Raw genomic sequence first — 13,858 nt, 5'->3', positions numbered from 1 at the left:
TAGGAAAAATGGAATTTCCACAATGACTGCGAACCCTTCTTATAACATTTGAGAATACAAATTTTTGTTGTATCCTAAAAATGGATTTTTGATAAGACAAGATAATAACTAAAATAATGCAAAAGTCTATTCTGATACATATCTTTCACATCGAAAGATGAGTAAGTCCATTTATTTAATTCGATATTTCCTCATTCCTTTTATATATATACTCACGTAGATATAACTTAATATAATTATATATGAATTAGTATAATTATAAGATACCTTTTATAACAATCAATAAATAACAGGTAAAAATATTCATATAACAATAAATATCAGGTACAAATATTACCATTCTGTAACAACTCTCACCACCTTACCCTCTATTTTTGTGCCTTTAGTGGGCCTAGTATTTCCGGCCATTGCAATGGCTTCTTTATTTCTTCATGTTCAAAAAAACAAGATTTTTAAATATACTAGTGCCGTCTATTTTTTTTTTTTTTTTCAAAACTTAGATTTTTACAATAAAACAGCTATCTATTTAGTAGACTAGATTCTAACATGTGGCTTACTCCAAACATAAGCGATTATACATGCGTAAACATGGTATCTAAGGAAATAAACTATAAGTATTTCAAAATTGAAAATATATAACAGAACGGGCGACGAATGTTTGAGATATAAAATCAATATATCTATATGGATGTAGGTATCTATAGGGAATCATATAAAGGTGATGTGATGTTATTATTTTAGATATCGAATTACTTAGATCTAAAGTAAAGGTTCACATCAATATAGTGCTCGTTGATTAGAGTTACTTCGGAAACAAAAAAAAGTAAAATAGATTTTGCTATTCTATCAATTCCAATAAAATGCAACGAAATCTAGTATGAATTGGCAATCAGAACGTATATGGATAGAATTTATAAGAGGATCTCGAAAAATCAACAATTTTTGCTGAGCTTTTATCCTTTTTTTAGGTTCATTAGGGTTTTTATTAGTTTGAACTTCCAGATATCTTGGTAGGGATTTGATATCTTTATTTCCGTCTCAGCAAATAATTTTTTTTTGACAGGGGATCGTAATGTCTTTCTATGGGATTGTCGGGAGCTAATAAAGAGACCATTTAATTTACCTATGCCTGTTTGAATAGCCTCAATTAATCCTGTCTTTCTTTTATAAGAATCAAGACGATCTTTATAAGGTTCCTCCTCCGAATGAAATTCATTGGGATCCAAAGAAACCATGTCCTCATCCATAAGGTCCCAAGTACCTAGATCAATCAAAAGTTCGATTCTATCTGAAGTACTCATTTCGAATGGTATCCACATTGTTCACAAATATTCAGTTTTGATTTCAAAATTTTCTTATAATTTAATCCATAAAAATTTTCGCATGAACCCACAAATGCTATTTTTTAGTTACATTTAGATCATTAGAACTTTTTGTTCTAGTTAAATCACTTCCATTCGTGCTAGTTCTTATACTGGAACTCTCTCTTTCACTACTATTTCTACCTTCATCACAAATATAACTATAAATGTAACTGTCCCTGTAATTGTGATTACCACTTAAAATGTAACTATCAATATAGATTTGAGCCCGAAGATAACTGTCAATGCAACTATTAATATGATTATTCCAACTATATTTAGTATCATACAGGTAACGATCATCGTGGGAATCAGCACTCTTAGATACATTATTTTGATAAGTAGAGTTCCAAAAACTATAAAAAGAATTTTCTAGTTCACTTACAAAAGAAGGATCATTGTCAATCTCAAAAATTTGATTTTCAATATCCAAATATATAGAATAACTGCTGCTATTACTATCCCTAACTAAAAAAGGGTCATCACATATGAAATTCTGAATGCCAACTAAATCATCAACAATACTATAACTAGATTGTAACTATCACTATGACTAGGGATGTTTTTATTCATATTATTTATACTTGATCCTTCACTTTCAATAGGACCAAGACTATTGATTGATTTACTTAGCCTACACTTGTATTCTAACTCCCCGTTAGACAACATCGAATTTAACCATCTTTTTTCCATAGAGCTTTTTTGCCCCTATTTACATGGAAATACAATAGATGAATAGTCATTCGATAAAAAAGAAATTTGAATATCTCATTTCCTATCAGAATAGGATCTAAATCCAATCACTAGGATTATTAACTACTAAAGAGTCGGTCTTAAAAAAAGGGTTCCGTTATATGTTATATATAGTGAAGTGATACTTAGCGTTCTCGTAAAAGAGAAACTCGCAACAAGACTCAATGAGATATCATTTTATTTATTAGTTGACTGGACTTAAAGAATTCTCTTTAAGTTGCCTACATACCTTTAAAAAATATATATATGATTTATATCCTAGTTCTATAATTTTTGTTTTATTTAATTTTGTATTTGGATCGATATAGTTCTTACCAATATTTACTCTTGAACCGTTCCAAGAAGATTATGTATTCTTTGCATGTTAAAGGTAACTTTTGTTACTAGAGAAGGTAGAACTAGTCAATGAACAACATTCTTACATGTGTTCGTTGCTATTTCCACTCTATTTCAAACCCCAGTTGAAATTGATAAAAAGATTAGCAAATTTCCAACAATTTAGGAGAGGACCATTAAACAAAGGGACAATTTTCAAGATAAAAGGGCTAGAGAAATGGCAAGCAACAGTTGACCTTATGTAGATAATCTCTTGGAATGTTAGAAGCCAAAGGGCTAACCCAAAAACAAACCTCTTTTGGTAAACAAGGGATAGAAGATGTGCTGTGATTTTGTATATGGTAACGTCAATGGGACCAAACAGTTGACCTTATGGAGATAATCTCTTGGAATGTTAGAAGCCAAAGGGCTAACCCAAAAACAAACCTCTCGTTAAGGATCTTTTTACTAGAGACAATCCTAGTATTGCCATTCTGCAAGAAACTCGACTTGATAGACAAACAAAAGATTTCAAGTCCGTGTACAGCTTCGTAAATGTGGGTTGGCTAACTCTTGGTGTTGTGGATCTATGGGAGAAGAACGATATCACTGTATAGTAGGTTTCTTCTCTTAAAAGAGTTGCAGGTTGAATTTCTAAAACAACTCCATTGATGGAAGAAAGAATCTTTGAAGGGAATTTTATGATCTTGCAGGTTTCTAACAAGGCATTTGGCGTGTGGTTGGACTCTCTTTAAATGCCTATGTCTCATCATGGCTTAATTGTGTTATCTGTGGAAGAGTTTAAATGGAGACCTGACCCTTTTGATTTTAGAATATTTGATTGGAGGCTCCAAATTTCAGAGCTAGTGGAGAAATGGTTTGTAAATCAAGCCTCGTGATGGATTGGCTATTGATTCATGGAAAAACTTGAAGGGTTGTAGGCTAGTTGTCTGGTGACATGAAACAAAGAAGCATTCTACGATGTGATAGAGAAAATGTAGGAGATAATTAATAGCAAACAAATGTTGAGTAAAAAATGTAAGGTTAAATGACTTAAGGGGATAGATGAAAATACCTTTTTCCTTGGGCAGATGAGCCTTAAATAGGTATACTAATAACAATACTCATTAATTACTTAGTTTGGAAATACAAACAACTTAGTTATTAATATAACCAAATTTTATAAATTTCGTGACTTAGAGCAATATCCGTCGATTCATTTGTGTAAAAGTTCTGACCTTTGTAATAAAATTCTCTCCTTCCCCTTTAAACTCAGCTGCAGTGAGCTGCACCTCAACTAATCCAGAAAGGGAGAAACCAAAGGTTTGTTTGAGAAGAATTCCTCCAAATTCTCGACAGCCAACTTAGTCAATCCCACTATAGATTCGGTTGTTGTAACAGCAACATGCGGCGACAACACAACATTATCAAGATTAAACAACTGTTTAGGAATTTCAGGTTCATCCTCAAAAACATCCAGCCCAGCCCCTCTAATCTCCCCTTGAATCAAACATTCAATCATCGCCTTCTCGTCGATGATCGCCCCTCGACCAACGTTGATTATCACTCCATCTTTTCCCAATGCAACCATCACCTCCCTGTTGATTAAATGGTGGGTCTCTTCTGTTAGCCCACAACAAATGATAAGGGCTTCACAGTTGGTTGCAAGTTCATGTACATTGGAATAGTGGGAGTATAGAACTAATGGGTTTTTGGTCCTTGAGTTATACGAGATTCTGCACCCAAAACCCACTAGCCTTTTGGCAACTTCAGAGCCTATTTTCCCCAATCCAACAATCCCAATTCGCTTGCCGCTCAACTGTCAAAATTTTTCAACCTTGAAATTCATAAAAGATCTAAAACATCCAAATTGAACTACACCTCTTCCAAGAGAGATTAAGAACATGTTTGAGGATGATGAACTCAGTGATATTCAAAATCACTTCAAAACATGACTTATACTCCATCAATTAAATCCTTGTTTCGAGATGATTTTAAACCTGAGATTTGTCACTTCTCAAACATTGCCCTAACCCTAAACAGAAATTTGCAATTAAATGAAAACCAGAGTGGACCTTTAATCCGAGAGGAAAATCCCCTAGTGTAGGCCAAAGCCTTTGCCTCACGAACCGATCTCCGGCCGAAACATTCCTAAGAACGTCGATTAGTAATCCCACAGCCATGTCGGCGACATCTTGAGAGAACAAGTTCCCTGCGTAGGCAATGGCTACACCACGCCGTCGTAGGTCCGCCACGTGCAAGTGATCGACACCGGCGCTGGTAGTGACGACGAGCTTGAGGGAGGGGAGGCAGTCAAGAATGGCGGAGGAGACTGAGAGACGGTGACCTGGAATGACAAGACAAGCTCGGGTGGATTGTGCATTAGAGATGAGGAATTGGAGTAGTGGGAGTTTGGAATCCCACGGTTTGAGGAAATGGAATCTGTTTGGGAATTGAGATTCCAGAGAACTGAATACCGTAGGGGCACTTAGAACCAAAACTTGAGGAAGCTCGTCGGATTGGCTTTCCACTGCCATTCTAATTTCTGCTTGCTTGTAAAAATAAGCTGATTGAAGAATGAGAGCCGAGAGGGCTAAGACAACACAAGTTTCTTCGTGAAAATTTAAATGGATGTTTCTTGGAATACGTGAAAGATTATGACAATGATTTTTGCCTTTTCGGGATTTCCACCTGCATATAATTGGTCCAAAAAAAAGGGATCAATCCAATCAAGCCGCAAGTTAGGTTATAACTTATTTTAGTTGATTGTGTTCAAATAAATAAAAATTGTATGAATTGGATTTGTTCATGGATTCACCTAATATAACTCAAACCAACTTGAACCAAAATTTATTATTAATTTTAAAATATTTGTTTTGTTACTTATAAAACAATTATTTATACATATATTGATTTTAATTTTATTTAGTTCTAATATTTTTTGAATAATTTATTCTTTAACAATTCTTAAAAGTAGTTTTTTTGCACTTTAGAAAGAAAATTTTCATTATATAAATTGAAATTGAGTTGTTAATCTTAATTCAATATATGAAATAGTTAAATTAGATTTTTACATATTTACGTTTGGCTTCTTTTTAGAACAAAATTTTAAATAAATGATCCGATTAACCCAAACCAACCCAACTCAAATATTTCATAGTTGGATTGGGTGGATTCATTTTTTAATAAGGGTTATCTGGGTTAAAGAAATTTACAACCCGAACAATTGGGTTGGGTTTAAAAAGTCTTTCAACTCAACCTAACTCAACCCATGAACACCCCTTCATATAACTCGTAATCGACCCTAATTAAAATTAAAATTGAAAATTAAGACCGTTAGTAATCATTCCCTTTTTTATTTGAAAACTAAACTTATTTTCTCATCGTTTTTAACTATTTGTATCTTTATTAAGTCTAAGGTTGAATTCTTGCCCAAATTTTAAAAACAATTTTTTTTTAATAATTTTTTTAAGTCTCGTTTGATAATCATTTGATTTTTTTTGTTTTTTGTTTTTAATTTTTGAAAATTAAGCCTACAAACACCTCTATCATCTCTAAATTTCTTATTTTGTAAATCTAGGGGCAGTTTGGAGGAAGGTTGGCAATGGGGTCGGGATGGGGGAGCATTCCTTGTCCCCATCCCCGATGGGGGAATTTACCCTCATCCCCGCCTTCAGCAAGGATTTCCATTCGAGGATACGGGTCCCCATGGGGACCCATCATGTCCCTTTTTGTTTCTCCATATGGACCTTTTTTTAATTTTTTTCCCCCTAAAATTCCCTTTGGTTTGGGCTTGGACACTTTAGTTGGGCTTAGATTGGGCTAAATTAAAAACTAGGCTAAATATAAAATGTTAAACACCTAATATATATATATATATTTAAAAATCTAATCAGGGTAGGGGTCAAGGTTGAGGCGGTGATACCCTCCCCGTCTCCTAATGCGGATCCTAAAAAGATCCCCAGTTTGAACCTCATCCCCGATCAAACTGGGGATTGCCCACCCCGATCAAGACGGGGCCTCACGGAAAACTTTGTCAACCCTACCTGAAATATAATAAGGATTACTGGAGATCAAATGATTGTTGAAATATGTGATATATCAAGGACAAAATGGAAATGGGATCGTGAAGTGTAAAAACGGTGGGAAAGAGGGTTGGGTTGATAATTGTGGGAAGAGTCAAAACGCTCAATCGAAACATAGGTCCTTTTTTATTACATTCCGTTTCAAACTCATTCATTTTCAGCAAAACAAACAGACCTCTACTTCCTACCAATATTTTCAAACCCCAAGCCAAATTTTGAAAACTAAAAATAAAAATAAAAAAAATAAAAACAACTACATTTTAAAATTTTATTTTTTAAAAAAATTTAACTCTTGCAATTAAGAAATATGTAAATCATTATAAAAAAAAAAAAAAAAAAAAAAAAAAAAAGATAGACTTAATATTCAAAAACCAAATACAAAAAACGAAATGGTTAACAAATGAGGCCTTAGTTTTCAAAAGTTGACTTGATTTTTCAAAATATTGGTAAAAAGTACATATCAAATCAAAACTTTAGAAGTGGAAGAAGTGTTAATTAGCTTAATTTTTAAAAACTAAAAATTAAAAATAAAGTGGTTACCAAAAAAGGCCTAAATAATTTAATGTATTTATTAAAAAATAAGTATATATTAATAATAACTATAGTTTATCATTTTTATATTAAATAGTTAATATAATACAAATATTAATTCTAATGAATCGGATAAATTTTATAAAGTCTAAATAATATTGATATTTGATAATTAATTAAAAATAAGCAATGATGATTAATAATATTATATTGATTAATTAATTAAGTTATATTTTTACTTCATATTCAAGATTTAAAAATATCAACAATATAAGAGTACAAAAAAACTCAAGTTGTATGGGTCTTAAAACTATATGATATCCTGCGTCAAAGTAAAGTTCTCGTTTGGATTTTTTCCTAAAAAAAAGAAAAAAAATACTTTTCTTTAGTTAGTGAGATTTGAAGAAATTATTTTTTAGTCCTTTAAATTATCAAAAATAGATTTTAAAGAGTGCCCATTAGAACAATAAGACAGATTTTAAAAAAATAGTAAAAAATGGTTGATTTTTTTTTTTTTAGTAACTCAAAACTGCAAATTAGTTTTTGAGGTCTAGTCAATTCTTAGCTTCTAGGAAATAGTTGAAGTTATTTTTAGTTATAGTCAAGTCTAAGTTCCTACTCGTGTGGAATTAGTGGGATTAGTTGCTAACATTGTGGATCTATTTTTAGATTCAAGAGATGTATTTATATGGAGTTTTCTAGAATGAAAATATACTTCCCATTTTTCTCATTTCCCTCCCATTAGTTAGAACACTATCAGAGCCCTCAATTCTTAAGGAATCTATGAGTGAGAGAATCAGTGAAATATCTCCAAGAGATAGCTATATGGAGGGTTGTGATTATTGGGAAGCAATTGAGAAAGACTAGGAGATTGTTCCACTTCCTGATAACCCAACAATACATCAGATCAAGACTCACAAGGAGAGGGTCACCAGGAAGGCAAAAGCTCGAGCTTACCTATATGCAGCTGTGTCTCCCGCGATATTCAACAGAATTATGGCCTTGAAGTCGGCAAAGGAGATTTGGGAGTTCCTCAAAAGTGAGTATGAAGGTGATGAGAGGATTAAAGGCATGAAAGTGTTGAACTTGGTGCGAGAATTCGAGAGAATGCAAATGAAGGATTCTTAGTCCATTAAAGAGTACTCAGATAAGTTGATTGGGATTGCTAACAAGGCAAGAGCATTAGGAATCAATTTATCTGACAATAGCTTGGTTCAGAAGATTCTAGTTTCAGTACATGAGAGATATGAAGCAACCATTACTTCCTTAGAAAATACTAAAGACCTTTCAGAACTCAAGGTGATAGAAGTGGTTAGTGCTTTGCAAGTACAAGAGCAGAGGATCTTGATGAGACAAGAAGGAAGCATTGAGGGGGCATTAAAAGCTAAAGTGCAGCAGGGAGAAGGTGGAAAAGAGAAGAAGGGAAGTGGCAGTAGTAACTCGGAGTCTGCTGCAAAGGATGCTGGTAGTACATGCAAGCACTGTGGGAAACAGAATCATCCACATTTCAGATGATGGAGAAGACCAGATGTGAAGTGTAGAAGATGTCATTTATTGGGACACATTGAACGATTCTATAAGGAAGCAAAACTTAACAGCAAGGAGGAGCACATGTTGTAGTACAGCAAAAAGAAGATCAACTCTTTATGGCTACTTATTTCTCATCAATCACTCAATGTGATGTTGGTTGGTTGATAGTGGGTGTACCAATCACATGACAAGTGACAAAGAGTTGTTCAAGGACCTTGACAAGTCATTCAAGTCAAGGGTGAAGATAGGAAACGATGAGTATCTAGAAGTAAAGGAGAATGGAACAGTGACAATAGGGAGTTGTGTTGGAACCAAATTGATTACTGAAGTGTTGTTTGTACCTGAAATTGATCAAAACTTGTTAAGCGTTGGTCAATTAGTAGAGAAGGGATTCAAAGTGTCTTTTGAAGAAGGAAAATGCCTCATTTATGATTCTAATGGGAATGAGTTGTTCAAAATAAAGATGCATCACAAGAGCTTCTTGTTGGATCCACTCGAGAAGGAGTAGATAGCTTTCAAGTGTCAAGTAAATGACACTGAGTTATGGCACAAGAGGTTGGGGCATTTTCATCAAAAAGGGTATGCACCTGTCTCTTATACACATCTAGATGTGTATAAGAGACAGAGTCTAGGGAATTGATTTTTCTGAGACTTTTGCTCCAGTTGCAAGAATGGACACAATCAGGTTACTACTAGTTGTGTCAGTCCAGCATGGATGGAAGGTGTATCAGCTATATGTGAAATCAGCATTCCTAAATGGAGTGTTAGAAGAAGAGATCTATGTTGAGCAACCAGACGAATTCATCATACTAGACAAAAGCAAGAGGTTTATTTGTTGAAGAAAGCTCTCTATGGTTGAAGCAAGCTCCTAGGGCATGGTACAGCAAAATAGACATGAATTTTGTGTGAGTCGTTTTCAAGCTCTTAGGAACAAATTAGGTGTTTGCAGTATTTGAGTTAGGAGGAGAATGTTAGTAACTCAAAACTGCAAATTAATTTTTGAGTTGGTCTAGTCAATTCCTAGCTTCTAGGAAATAGTTTTGAAGTTATTTTTAGTTGTAGTCAAGTCTAAGTTTCTATTCTTGTGGAGTTATTGTGGAATCTATTTTTAGATTCAAGATATGTATTTATATGAAATTTTATAGAATGAAAAATATACTTCCCATTTTTTTCATTTCCCTCTCATTAGTTAGAACAATTTGAAACGAAAATAAGGGGTTTTTCCCCCTTTTTGTCCTTTACTGGAATTCGTTGTTTGAAGAAACACACTCACTTTGAAAACCACGCTGCACTATAAAAACTCACGCAATTACTTGCTTTATATATGATATTTGTGGTCCTTGTTTGATTTAACATTGCTCGTAACACTGTTGGGAAATCAGTGTTTTTAATTCCCCACATAGGTTCAAATCCGACCCAATGCATTTTTTTTCTTCTTTTTATTTGTTTTTATTTCAATCTTAAATATACTTCTACCATTTTGCTTGTAAAAAAAAATATAATTAGTTCACAATTTTATTTTATCTCAATATTAAATATTAATCTTTCTATTATTATATATAGATAGTTAAACTATCTATTATAATTTAAATAATAAACTAAAATTTAATTAACTTTTCGTTCTTTACCAAAACTGTTTCTTTTCATTTTACTAATGTGACAAATAAAAAAAATTATAATTAATATATTCAGAAACTTTATAATTTTCTTTATAGTAAAAAAAAATAAAACTTTATTTTAAAAACTAATGGTATAAAAAAATGTATAATTAGTAGATCAAGTATCTCTAAATTAATAAATAATGATTCAAATATTAAGATAATAACCATTTTAGTTTTAATTTTTATAAAATATTTTATAGTTTGAGAATTTTTATTTATAAAACAATGGTATGTTAATTGCACTTTTAGTTTATTTGAATGGTGTATTATTTAGATAGATAGTTAACTTATAATTTAAATAATAAATTAAATAAAGTTACACTTTAAAATGATTGATATTTTAATATTTAATTTGTAATTTAACTATCAATTCAAAATTTGGCTTTTTAATCAATAGCCTATACTTTATATATGTTTCGGAGTTTTGAAGAATGAGTGTATTTAGTCTTCATATTTTAAATTTGTCAATTTAGCATATAGTCAACTTTTTGTTTAATGACTAAATTGGCTAATTTAAAATATGAGAAGCTAAAGTACCTAATCTTCAAAATTCAGGAACCAAAAAGCTAGATCCCCTGGAGCATAAAAGAATTAAATAATTTTCAAATTTCTGTTTAATATTTAAATTTACTATTATAAAAAAGTTATTTTAGTTATTATAATATTAAATAAAAATGATGAACTAATCATAGGTTTTTTCTTCAAAATTATAGAATTATTAATACTTAACATTAAATTTTCAAAAAAGAGAGAGAGAAAGAAACATATTGTGGATAAGACTTGAACCCATGTTCCAAGTTGACAATATTGTTACAATGTCTACATTTATATATAAATAAAAACACATAAATTGTTTGTGTCTCTATGTAACGATCCTAGTTTCCTACTACATTCTAGGACGTTACTTCATGCATGCATAAGCTTAATCGTACAATTTCTTTTAAATCATCAAATTAAAGAGCCAAGATTTTATTTAATAATGCTCGAACGAGCAAAGATGTGAAAACATAATTAAATAATAATAAATAAACTAAAGCAAAATAAAATAAAATAATTTACTATTAGGGGTACCCCTAAACCTTACTAAAAATAAATGAATGAAATTAAATAGTCAAATAATAAAATTGATATATTTTGCATAAAAGTGAAAAACGCCTAACTCCTAAACCAAATTTCAAAACATAATATTATATGCAGAAGCAGTGAATCGTCCTAATGGCCAGGTCACGGATCTCTCTTGTCATGCATTGTCATTACTCTTACACAAAATGCACAAGGGCATCATAAACATAGGCATAGGCATAAGGGGCGAACTCGAAGGCACGCTTTCATAAGTAGTGACACAAAGGTCAAAAAGGACACCGTACATAAGCATAGGATGTGGGCCTGAAGGCTCACACATGCGATGTGCATAGCCCAATGGTACACTCACAGTCACTAAAATCTCATATGGGCATAAGCTTACAAACATCCAATACATAATCAAACGTAAGCATGCAATACATAATCAAACGTAAGCATGCAATCAAGGTCACAGTCTACTCATAACTCATACATCAGTACTCAGACATTAGGCCTTAACATATTATATTCATGCTTCAACATTAGCCCACTATCCCCAGTTTACCCATGCACCTTATCACACTTTATCACAGTATGAATACTTCAAATTCAACACAAAAAAGCCATAACAGATTTCATCACTTCAAATTCGACACAGCAAATTCAGCATAAAAACCCATAACAGATTTCATCACAGTTTCGCATATGACATAAAAATTTCTCAGCAGGCCTAACAACATGCTAGGGCAACCAGCAGTAAACCACTTACCTCAGGATAACGCATTGTCCCAAAACGAGACCTTACTCCGCTCGAGAACTTCCTTCATCGCCGCACGTTCCTGTAACCAATCACAAATTAGGCCCAAGAATCTCAAAAGACAATGGGCTGCCAAAAGGGAACCGACATTTACCCCGAACAGAAGAATCGGCGACAACCAAACTACTCTGGTGTGCAATCGAACAAGGTGAGCGATCTAACACGCATTGGGCTTCAACTAACGACGGAACACTGACGTGCGGTGGACGAACAGAGGCGGAAAGGAAGCTCTACGCGGCTGGAACGACGGAGAGGCTCGCAACTTCACGCTCGGTGGCTTTGGACTCGGTCGACGGCGAATACGAGGGCCTCGCGAATTCTGGCTTCAAAGGCTTCGTCTGCATCGGTCGAGCGGCGGCACGAAGAAGAAGCACGATCGGCGACGGAAGGCGGAAGGCGAACTCGCGCGGTTGATGGCGGAGATTGGCGAGGAGGCGCGCGGAGACCGACGGCGGAGATCAGCGACTGTAGAAAATAAAAAGAGGGGGCGACTGGAGGAGGAAGAAGAAGAAAAAAAAGAAAAAAATTTCTCTCTTTTTTTTTCTTTTTACACGCATCCCAATGCCACCTTTAAAACCCTAATTCCTTTTTCCCAAAANCAGAGATGCACAGTGAAGGGGGGCGTGCGACTAGAGGAGGAAGAAGAAAAAAAAAGAAAAAAAATCCCTTTTTTTTCTTTACACGCAGCCCGAGGTCCCCACCCTTTATAACCCCTGTCTCTTATACACATCTAGATGTGTATAAGAGACAGACCCTGTTGTGTATCAATAATCCGCTGCCTCAAGGTTGGTTGCACTGTCAACTGGGCTAGCTGCGAAGTGACTTCCCCCACTGCCACCGCAATCTCTGCTCGTTCCAGATCTTTACACAACTGAACTTGCTTAATGATCAAGGCGGCCGAACGAGCTACCTTACGATTAAGGGCATCGGCTACCACATTCGCCTTACCTGGGTGGTAGAGGATTTGGTAGTTATAATCCTTTACTAACTCGAGCCACCTACACTGCCTCATGTTTAACTCTTTCTAGGTGAAGAAGTATTTCAGACTCTTGTGGTCGGTGAACACTTGGATCTTTTTCCCATACAAGTAGTGTCTCTAGATCTTCAAGGCAAACACTACCGCTGTCAATTCCAAGTCGTGGGTAGGATAGTTACGCTCATGATTCTTCAACTGGCGGGAGGTATAGGCGACCACGCTACCATATTGCATAAGCACACAACCCAAACCCTTCTTAGAAGCATCACTATAGATCACAAAGTTCCCCGAGCCGTCTGGTACGGTGAGAACCGGGGCTGAAACCAACCTCTGCTTGAGGTCCTAAAAATTGTCCTCACACATTTTGCTCCAAACAAACGAAGCTCCCTTCCTGGTTAGCTGGGTCAACGGCATGGCCATGCTGGAGAAATTCTCTACAAACCTACGATAGTATCCAGCCAAACCCAGGAAACTACACACCTCACTGACCGTCGTAGGGCCTGTCTCTTATACACATCTAGATGTGTATAAGAGACAGCCTAACATCCGCGTAACTTTTCTGTCTAGTTTGTGCTGCTAGCATTCTAGCCCTGATTTTCTGCATGGCTTCATTCGTCAACTCCACTAACTCAGTCCCCATCAGTTTCCTCTCTCCAATCTCACCCCAGCAAATAGAAGACTTGCAACCTCTTCCATAAAAAGCTTCAAACGGCGACATGCCAATGGTAGCTTGATAGCTATTATTATAAGCAAACTCTACCAAATGT

The 13,858-nt window shown here is 34.4% G+C and overlaps 2 protein-coding genes across 2 annotated transcripts; one reads left to right on the top strand and one right to left on the bottom strand.

Annotated features, from left to right (window-relative positions):
* Positions 1-3,491: 3,491 nt before the first annotated feature.
* Positions 3,492-12,661, bottom strand: LOC120075557 (glyoxylate/hydroxypyruvate reductase HPR3-like). Its single transcript, XM_039029095.1, has 4 exons — positions 12,210-12,661; positions 12,068-12,137; positions 4,505-5,120; positions 3,492-4,248 (listed from the first exon to the last, which is right to left on the bottom strand). The coding sequence occupies exons 3-4, from the start codon at positions 4,964-4,966 to the stop codon at positions 3,727-3,729; spliced, it is 984 nt and encodes a 327-aa protein (XP_038885023.1). The 5' UTR covers positions 4,967-5,120; positions 12,068-12,137; positions 12,210-12,661; the 3' UTR covers positions 3,492-3,726.
* LOC120075668 lies at positions 8,042-8,560 on the top strand. Its single transcript, XM_039029271.1, has 2 exons — positions 8,042-8,134; positions 8,219-8,560. Exons 1-2 carry the CDS (start codon positions 8,042-8,044, stop codon positions 8,558-8,560), a joined length of 435 nt encoding a protein of 144 aa, XP_038885199.1.
* Positions 12,662-13,858: the final 1,197 nt, after the last annotated feature.

The sequence above is a fragment of the Benincasa hispida genome, chromosome 1 (assembly GCF_009727055.1).
Source record: "Benincasa hispida cultivar B227 chromosome 1, ASM972705v1, whole genome shotgun sequence".
In the NCBI taxonomy this organism is placed as follows: domain Eukaryota; kingdom Viridiplantae; phylum Streptophyta; class Magnoliopsida; order Cucurbitales; family Cucurbitaceae; genus Benincasa; species Benincasa hispida.
This window is presented reverse-complemented; position numbering and strand designations above follow the sequence as displayed.